At 37.7% G+C, this 10,694-nt stretch overlaps 1 protein-coding gene across 1 annotated transcript; it reads left to right on the forward strand.

Moving 5' to 3' along the window:
• The first annotated feature begins 9,567 nt into the window (after positions 1–9,567).
• Positions 9,568–10,485, forward strand: LOC148535000 (olfactory receptor 1-like). The gene has a single exon (XM_088464868.1). It carries the CDS (start codon positions 9,568–9,570, stop codon positions 10,483–10,485), a length of 918 nt encoding a protein of 305 aa, XP_088320994.1.
• The last annotated feature ends 209 nt before the right edge of the window (positions 10,486–10,694 follow it).

Here is a 10,694-nt window from a genome sequence, read left to right on the forward strand (position 1 = left end):
ACCAACTCCATCAATCTCTATAATTTCCACAAAAGAGATATAATTTGTGCAGCTCCATGGCATAATTATTTGTGATATAGTGCCTCTCTTACTAGGGTGTGACACATCCCCATCTGGCAGCGCCACTGCAAGGTGGTTAGCACTTCTGCCATACATACAGTAGCTGGGGGAAATAGTTTGATTCCCGGCCAGAGCTATCTGTGTGGGGATGGTATGTTGCTCCTGTCATTGCGTGGACTTCCTGCAGGTACTCTGTTTCTCCATCCTCCAAAAATCAGACTGCTAAGTTAATTGAACAAAGCACAATTATATTCAGGTGCATATACAATTTAGTAATCTAATCAATGTTATAAACAACAATCTCCTTATAAATAAAAGCAGTAAATTATAATATGCAGCTCCTACTGAGTACTTCCAATTCAAAAATGCTGTAACAAAGAATGCAATTCACAAATTTATTTTATAAATATATATATTGTGACAGGATCACCAGAGATGGCAATAGTGAGCCATGTACAGTATTATGTGTGGTGCTGGAGGGATCTGCCCACTAGGGTAGATAAACTGAGTTTGCCACACCTTTGGGCTGCCCTTTGCACAGATCCCAGGGAGAGCAGGAGCTGTCAGACAGTCCAGGTGGGACTGCAATTGGAGACCAGTGTGTGCTGAGAAGCCACTGGTGGTTAGGAAGCTGGGGTTCAGACCCAAAAGAGGTAGGGAGAACACTAAACCTCTAGACTGCAACCCTAAACCTTGAGACTGCAACTGTGAGGCTGTGGCCACCAGCCACCTAAATACCACACCGGAGCCAGTGTCAGGACAGCAAGTCAGAGGCGAAGCCAGGTCAGGATAAATATCCCAGTGTTACTCTGCAGGGAGCAAAGAAAGACTTTGGACTTTTATTTGCAGACGTAAACCCATAGGTAGTCAGGAGCGAAGAAGTGAGTCAGTACCCTTAAAAGGGGCTAGGCATTTGTTATTTTCTTTCTACAGTATGCTGATAAGTAAAGAACAATTCTTTTATTTACACCTAAAAAAGATGTGTGGACACTGATTGAGCACCTTAAACACTGCACCACTGACACCCATATACTAGCTAAATACCCCAAGTTATCACAATATATATTCATTAAAATCACATTACATAAACAATAAAAAACATATGATTAGAGCACCATTTAGATCTCATTCATGAAAGGTGTTTCCAAATTATAAAAGTTTTGGAATGTGGTTGTAATCCTTTGTGAGCTTATAAAAAAAGTTGCAAAATATGCATAAAATGCACCTTGCATAAGCCAGGTTTGGAATAAGCATATATATGTCCTTTAGTATTTTATTATTTATATGGCCAATTCAAGCGCTCAACCTACCCCTGACTGCAAAACTTGATAATCCCATGATATAGACTAACAGCCCCCACCAGTTGTGGCAGTACTGTAAATTGATATGGAAGAAAAGGGTTATCATCCACTCCCTAAGTCCTTACCACATCCTGTATTTGCAAATTGGTAAACAGTCCCGGTGGTTATCTGTATGCGGCATGTAAGTCGCAGCACTAAGAAGCAAACAACAATGTTACAAGTGGGTAATGGTTGAGTCTCAGCAAGGTAAGTAGCCACAGGAGAAATCTCTGGAAACACAAGAGCAAAGAACAATCCTGTGGTAGGAATACAGTTGTTCAGGCAATAATTCTTTCCTAGGCCTGAAAAAATATAGGGAGTGGTAACAGGTACTTGGTCAGGTTGACCAGGTGGACAGCCAGGTGAGTGAAAATCTCTGGGATAGTCTGTTGGATGTTTTAGACATGGCAACAAATTAATATTTAACCCTGTATGGGTGTAAGATCATGTCCCATGACAGGGGGAATTCATTTAGTGAAAACTTTTCATGGGTGAATAGGGGAAGAAGTTTCTGGCTTTTTCACCTAAGTTTATTCAATTAGGCTCCCTTTTTAACCCGAACCCCTTTTAATAAGTGTTAAAAATGGGCATTAAGTGCAGTTAATGGCCATTTACTCATAGAGTCCATGAAAACTTCACAGACCTATGCATTCTCTATGTGATATCACTCTATGTGATATCACTCGGTAACTCGGTGTACGGATCTCAGGAGACCCTAACAGAAATCCCTGATAAGCGGGGATAATTGAATAAGGGCCAGTGATCAATTAGCACCTGTTAACTTAATGGGGCTAATTGAATTCCCCCTTGATATGTTTAGCTTTGTGAACTGACCAGGTCACCAGCTGGTGTCTTGAGAACAACCTTATTGACCTATTTACCCTCAATAAAAACATATCTGCATATGACACTACATGCCCTGCACAGATTTGTTCAGCAACATCTCAAAGCAAAATATGTTGCTCTAACTACTGTACAAGGACATACACAAAAATTGAACAACAGATGAATGTGTAAAAAGAGTACTATTACATTAACCCTAATAGTTATACATATGAATAACAGACTCAGGATTGCATTTGGGCTGCAGAATTTAGGGAACTCAGAAATGCACAAGGATATTCACAAGATAGCACATAGGTATAAGAGTATCATTAAAATTAGGATTTCATTTAAATGGTGGGAGGAGCTCAGGCTTGTATTCTGAAAGAAAAGTGACAAGAAGTGAGAATTGTACTTGGGAGTAGAGTGTAAGAAACTCATGTTTGCAGTCAGGTAGCAGTATTATAGGAATACAGGATTGAATTCAGGTATTAGAGATCTATGGAACCCAGGTTTGCATTTCGGTAGCAGAGCACAAGAACCACATAGATACTGTACTAAAGTCTTTCAAACTTAGGATTGCACTTGGGTAGCAAAGTGGCAAAAACTGAGAATTAAATACAGGTAGCATGGTGTCATGAACTCAGGACTGCACATGGATAGTATTAGTATAGTGCAAGAGGCACAGAGAATATAGAGTCACAAACTCAGGATTGCACATGTGTAGCCAAGTAACATTAAATTCAGGCTTGCACTCGAATAGTGACAGGATCTAAGGATTGTAATAGAAGAATGTGAGAAACTAATATTTTCAGTCTGGTAGTAAGGTGTTTTCTGATTGAAGATTGCTCAGGTTAGTTTGCAGGTAGCTGAGCAGCAAGAACCTAGAATTGTGCATAGATAGCCAAATTTAGGTACTCTAGATGGCAAACAAGGACCATAGTTTGAGGGTCACATTGAAACTACAGTGAAAGGATTGCACTTGGGTAGCAAAGGCTCATGGAACTCAGAAATTAACTTGGGGTAGGAGAGTTGCAGGAACTCAGGTTTGTACTTGGGTAGCAAAGTTTGAGGAATTCAGAATTGCACATGGATAGTACATTTTCAGGTATTTAAAGGATAACAAGGTTATCAGAGTATCATGAGATTCAGGATTGCACTGAAATAGTGTCTGGTAGCAGAATGCCAGAATTATATGGAAAGTTTAGAACCAGGAACTCAGGAAAGCACTAGGAGAGCAGATTGGCAAGCACTCATATTTGCAATCTGGTAGCAGAGTGTCAAAACCTTAGGATTGTACTCAAGTAGCAGGGTGGTAGGAACTCATGATGGTACATGGAGAGCAGACTCTCTGGAACTCATCATTGCACTCTGGTAGCAAAGTGGCAGGTGTTATGTACCTCACTCTCTATGGCTGATAACCCCTATGTAGCACTATGGTGTGAGATGTTTTACCAATTACAGAGGACTTTCCCAAAACAACAATAGTCACTAGGACTTAGCTACTGCCTGAACTTGATCTCAGTAGTGCTTAGTTGTTATCACCTAGAAGTGAGGATCTGTTTGGGAGAATCGCAGCTATGGTGTCTAAACAAGGACAATTTGTACATACAGGATACACGGCATGTCAGTTCAGAAGGCATGAGATGGACACTGAACAGAAGCATTTAAGAATTTAGAGGCTGGGATCGAATGCATAAAATAGCACAATTCTCAGGAACGGAAAGGACAGGAGCTAGTCCAGGTAAAAGCTAACATAGACAGGTCGGTGAATATACTGAGTGCATGTATGTGGGTAACACCCAATCAGCTCATGGAATGAGATCATGTGAACAACTGCAAGAACACAGAGTTGATTAAAGCAGCTGTGAACTAGGGATGGCCATCGGTGGGGTGGCCATTGATGGTTACAATCGATGGGCCCATCTTTGATTACCATTGATGGCACACAAACCATCTATGGTAAACCACCCCCTCGATGGTCACCTCTGCTGCGGACATGCCAGGCCACGGGACAATGAAAAATTGGGACGGGGCATAGCAATCATAGGGCTAAGCTCCGTCCTGTCACTGTCAAGAAAAAAAACCATTGGCTCCTGCTCATCCATTGATGGCAGAGAGCCATTGGTTCTCTGCCATCGATGACAAAAGCAGTTGACATCGGACTCAACCATTAAAGTTTTGGAAACATTGATGGTCAATGGCCATCCCTACTGTGAACTAGCAGCCCTGAGAGCTGTCAGTCAGGGCTGGTGCTACTTAATTAATGCTGAGTCAGAGTCGAAAGCAGTTGCCTAGCAACCTCAGTACACACCATCCCACTAAAAACAGACAGATCACAGACAGATGTGTAACCACATGAAATCATGATTAGGCATTGATAGCTGAGAGACACGGATTAGACATAGCACATAGATAGCAGATTGTCAGGAACTCATAACTGCATAATGGTAGTAGGATTTTAGCAAAACAGACATGAACTATATTTGTATATTTATTTAATGTAAAATGGAATAGAGAAATTAGTATACAAATTCTTGTGCAAGAATTTTAAAAATATTTATTATTATAAATCTTAGAACTTTGAAAGCATAAAATTAATTTGATTAAAAAGTAAACTTTTTAAAGGCAGATGAGTGAATCAATATCCCAGGGCTGTTTGCTTCAGCAATGTAATGACATAATGTTTTACTTTTCCCTGGAGGTCTTTCATTAACATACTGTATAGGTAGAGTATAAAATCTTATACTGTATATATATAATCTGTTTCTAACATGAAACAGGGGCTGGTACAAGACATGTTCTATGGTATGTAATCTATTACACAGCGATTTTACACAACAAAACTTTTATATATTTATTTCACAGATAGACTTGAAGACATGAGGAATATTACTTAAGGCATTTGTAGCAGAACTCCAGTAACAGCTCCGTACCATGTACTGAGTACAGTGGGTAGAAAATTAGTTGACACCAAAATGTCTTGATATACTTTCTATAGAGCAGTTTTAACAATGTGTATGTACTTTATGTCAGCAAAGTGTCATGATTTATTTTTTGGGGGATAATTTAGAATTTGGACTTTTAAAGAGTATATCTTTGAATTAATAAGCAAAAATATTAATGCTATTAAAATATACTTACTTTTTTACACAGTAAGTATTATTTACTAACTGCAATATACAGTATGTTGATATGCATCACAATCCATTATGTGTAACTAAGCCCTATTACCCCATCTCACCATGCTTCCTTTTCAAATTAATAATCTAGCATTCTCTTAAACAATTGTCCTCCTTCTCTGTGTCATCTAACATCAACTGATACTGCAGGGGTGATTCAGCAGCAAATATCTCTCACCTTCAGGAAAGGCGAAGGTCCCCAGCAATGCTAAACTTGGGGAACATGTTTATTTGTAAATGGTACTATATTTCCAAAAGTGTATATGTAACTACTTTAATCATTTATTTGTTTGTTTTATTGTTTTCTTGCATTTTTGTTTTGTTGACTTCACATCCTGTTTTTTAACAATCCATAGATGCCTCTGATATTCTATCCATATTACATACATTTTCCCCGATATTTGACTAAATGAGAGAGTGCAGAAGAGTAATGAACAAATTCTCTAATCCTTATGAATTGTAGAGTCAGTAACATAGACTACATTTACTGCTGGTCTTTATGATCACTATATTTATCTTCCATCCTGTGAATGTAATTGCATCCTCATGTTTTTATCAGTTTTAAAACACAACTACCTGACTCTTCTAGTTGGTGAACCAAATATAAGGTGAGAGCACTATTGGGCTTGTCATTATGTAATAGAACACACACTGTACCTTATCAGACATACAGGAAGGTATTAGATAATATTTGTCATAAAATTGATGCATCTGATGTGTAAGGATTTGTAGGGAAACATTTTGTAAGGAAACTAAAAAGACTAACTTTTATGTTAGAAATATGTATAATGAATAGTACTATAATATGGTTATAGTGCAAGCATAATTTTATCTGCTACTGTGTAGCCTGTCTATGATTCATTCCTGGTCAATGTAATTGTATATCATTGAGGGAGATATCATCTATAGCTAAATTACACCAGCACTGTAACATTATTCAGTGTAAGATAAGAAAAATCAAAGAATGACTTGTACACTCTCACCTGTTTTTTAAGTCTCTAATGTGCATTCTGAAGCCTAATAAATGTACTTTGTTGCTGACATTCAAATTAATAGACAAAGTACATAGTCCTGCAGACTCACACACATTTTCTAGCAAATGTTACCTTTGCTTTGTTGAATATAAACTTCAACAATGACTACAAGTGTTAATGCTCAGTAATGGACAATGTGGCTCTGTTGGACATCTCATGAAGAACATAGGACCTCATTCAGAGCCGCTCTCAAAAAGCGAGCGCTCGTTCTGAATGAGTGCAGCCACTTTTTTATTAAAAAGCAGGCCTCCTGGCTGCTTGCGAAGCTGTGGGTGACCACCAACAGCTTTTGCGAGTGGTCAGGTGATGGTCGCGATGGTCGCAACCATCACGACCATTGGGCTTGAGAAGAGACCCTTGTCGTAGGGTCTCATCTGCCGCAAGCCCCAGTGAGCTTTCGGCTTTAATAGAGCCGGAAGCTCACTACTGACATCTCTGGTGATGTCAGTAGGGCCGCCCACAAATGGCAGGCATTCCTCTAGGAATGCCTCCATTTGTCCAGCCACCCCCCCTCCCCGCCTACAAAATGGGGCGAGCTGTCGATCAACATCAACAGCCGCCCCATTTGTAGCAAGCCCCGGAGAAAGTGAATTTTTCACTCGCTCCGGGGCTTGCGTATGCAATGCACAAATATCGACCCGCTTGCGAGCAGGTCTGAATGAGACCCATAGTACACTGTGCTGTAGGGAAACCCTGAGACACATTATACTCACAGACTCCCTTAAAAGTACGGACAAACTACATGGATTTATTCCATGTTTTTACCAGTGTTGTTTTTCAATGGCCGTGTGTACAAGCGCTGATGATATGTGTTTTATTCCTGTGTACCAGAATATTGTCGGTTCAATATGTCTGAACACAGTCAGAATTTAATTGACATATTAATACCACTGATCAATATATTTATTCCAAAAAATACATTTTGCAGATTTAACATTTACAGAATAAATTAGAAATGATAATATTTTATAGTTAGCACAGAATAATATCACAATTGTTTCTCTCATTGTTAATATAATTCAAATTTGTGCCCTAAAGTAGTTATAAAAACAATAAAACATTAAGTCAATTGCAATAACAATTTGTAATACAGCACATGTTTTTGGGTTAATAAAAAAAAGACAAAAGTATTTTGAAAGGCAGCAGAGTTTTATTATTTTAACGCAAGTAGTAGAGTGTCATGGAACTCAGGATTGCAATTGAGTAGTAGCAGGAGCTCAAAATTGTTTTCATGTAGCAGAGTGAACAGATATGAGGATTGCACTTGGGTAGCACTGTGTCAGGATTTCATGTTTACACCCAGGTAACAGAATGGCAAAAATTCAGTAATGTATCATGGATATCAAACTGTATCAGGTTTTTCCTCTACCGACTGATACATGTGTATTATAGAATATGCTCTTATGGCTTCAATGAATTTACTTATATGTGCATATTTTACTAGCAGACCAAAAAATATGCACTTTTTCTAAAAGAAATTCAGTTTGAAAGACATATTTTGCATTCTATAAGATTTCCCTAATTTGTCTAATTCATTCATTATGAGTCAGCTAGGCACATTACAATGATAAATGTCAAGGTTATCGAGTTTTATACAGCTCTGTGGCAAATTAAAATAATGCATGTGACATGAATATATGTAAATACTAGAGATGTGCAGTTTAGTTTTCCTGATAAATGAACACACCTGATCTGAGGGGATCCAAGTCAAATAGAGTCTTGGCTCAGATCACTTTTCGGGTTTCAAGTAGAACCGAGACCCTGCTTAGGCATGCTGTAAGTTCGGAACTCGGATTTAAAAAATAAATCTTGTTTTTGGATTTCATGTAAACAGGTCCACGTTAAGTGATTTTAGCTGTTTTTATAGATTTGTATAAAATTTAAAGAAATCCAAAACCAAAATCGAATCCAAACCAAAACACTTGAGGGTGGTTTTACCAAAACCAAAATACGTGGGTGTGTGCATATCTCTAGTAAAAACAATCTATAAATATAAACTGTATGTTTACATTTGTTGAGTGGGCATAACTTATATATATGTATATATTATAATTATTGTCTTGCAGACTGGTGACAGAATCTCATGGAGAACCACACATCTGTTATAAAATTCCACATTAGGCCATTTTTCATCAAGATGCAATAACAATCTGTAATACAGCACATGTGTTTGGGTTAATAAAAAAAAAGACAAAAGTATTTTGAAAGGCTGCAGAGTTTAATATTTTAACTCAAATAGTAGAGTGTCATGGAACTCAGGATTGCTATTGAGTAGTAGCAGGAGGTCAGAATTGTATTCATGTAGCAGAGTGAAAAGAAATGAGGATTGCACTTGGGTAGCACTTTGTCAGGATTTCATGTTTGCACCCAGGTAACAGAATGGCAAATTCAGTAAAGTATCATGGATATCAAACTGTATCAGGTCTTTCCTCTAGCCCCTGATAAATGCGTACTATAGAATATGTGTTATTGCTTCAGTGAATTTACTTATATGTGCATATTTTACTAGCAGACCGAAAGATATGCACCTTTTCTAAAAGAAATTCAGATTGAAAGACATATTTTACATTCTATAAGATTTCAATAATTTGTATATTTCATTCATTAGAGTCGGCAAGGAACATTACAAAGTCAAATGTCAATTTTATCTAGTTTTATACAGTTCTGTAGCAAATTAAAATAATGCATGTGACACAAGTATATGTAAAAACTAGAGTGTACAGTTTAGTTTTCCTGATAAATTAAAACAACTGAACTGAGGGGATCCAAGTCAAACCGAGTCCCAGCTTGGATCACTTTTGGGGTTTCAAGTATAAACAAGACCCAGCTTAGGACTGCTGTAAGTTTGGAACTTTGGCTTAAAAAACAAATCTTGGTTTTAGATTTCATATAAACTGGTCTAAATTACATGATTTTATGTTATTATAAATTTTTATCAATTTTAAAGAAATCATAAAATCTAATTTGAATCTGCACCAAAACATGGGCGTTTGAGCACATCTCTAATTAAAACATCCTGTAAATATATACCGTATCTTTACATGTGGTGAGTGGGCACTACTATAAGTTATACATTATTATATATGAATATATTATAATTATTGTCTTGCAGACTGGTGAAAGAGTTCCATGGAGAACCACACGTCTGTTATAAAATTCCATATTTTACCATTTGTTTTAATGAAAGCCGGTGATGAACCCCTAATTTTCAATGTTTTTTTCCTAATATATCTGTGTGGAGTCCTGGTAAATACAGCTATAATTACAGTAATATGTTTGGATTCACATTTACACACACCCATGTATCTGTTACTCTGTAACTTGTCCTTTGTAGATATGTGTTACACAACAGTAACTGTTCCCAAGTTGCTGGACATCTTGCTATCTCGGAATAACATAGTATCTTTCACACAATGTTTAACTCAGATATATTTTTTCTTTATAGCTACCACCACAGAGGTTACCCTATTATTTGTGATGGGGTATGACCGATACATTGCAATCTGTCATCCATTACACTACCACCAGATATTGAGCAAGAAGATCTGTATCCTGCTTGTGACGATGATCTGGCTATGTGCATGTTTAAACTCAATGTTGTGGATAGTCTCAGTTCTTAAAATGTCTTTCTGTCATTCTGTCACCATTCATCACTTCTTCTGTGATGCTAAAGCTCTGATTAATATCTCCTGTTCTGGCTCCAGCATGTTCTATATCGTCCTATATGGTAACGTGGTGATATTTGGCCTTTGTCCATTCCTCATCAATGTGATGTCATACAAAAAGATTATAAGTGTTATACTGAATATAAAATCAAGGGATGGAAGAAGAAAAGCCTTCTCCACCTGCTCATCCCACCTCACTGTCATGATCATCTACTATGCTAACGGCATATCTGTATACTTGATGCCACCATCAGAAAAATACAATAATCTAGAGCAGATCATGAGTGTGCTGTATACAACAGTGATCCCCATGATAAATCCTTTTGTATATAGTCTACGCAATAATGAAATCATTAGAGCACTTCAGAGATTAGTGGTATAGCTGGTAACTCCTCATTGGTTCATACTTAGCCTCTTTCCTGTATCCATGTACATAGATCAAACCATCTTCTGGTAAATGTCCTGGTCGATGACTGGTACATACAAAAAAGAAGTGGCCATTGGGTAGGAAAGAATGCTATCTGAGCTGTAGCCATAATTCAGTCCCTTATGGTCCTATCATGGTCTTGTATGGGCATATGCCTGGATTCA

Source organism: Taudactylus pleione, unplaced genomic scaffold (genome assembly GCF_031769625.1).
Source record: "Taudactylus pleione unplaced genomic scaffold, aTauple2 ptg000061l, whole genome shotgun sequence".
NCBI lineage: Eukaryota > Metazoa > Chordata > Amphibia > Anura > Myobatrachidae > Taudactylus > Taudactylus pleione.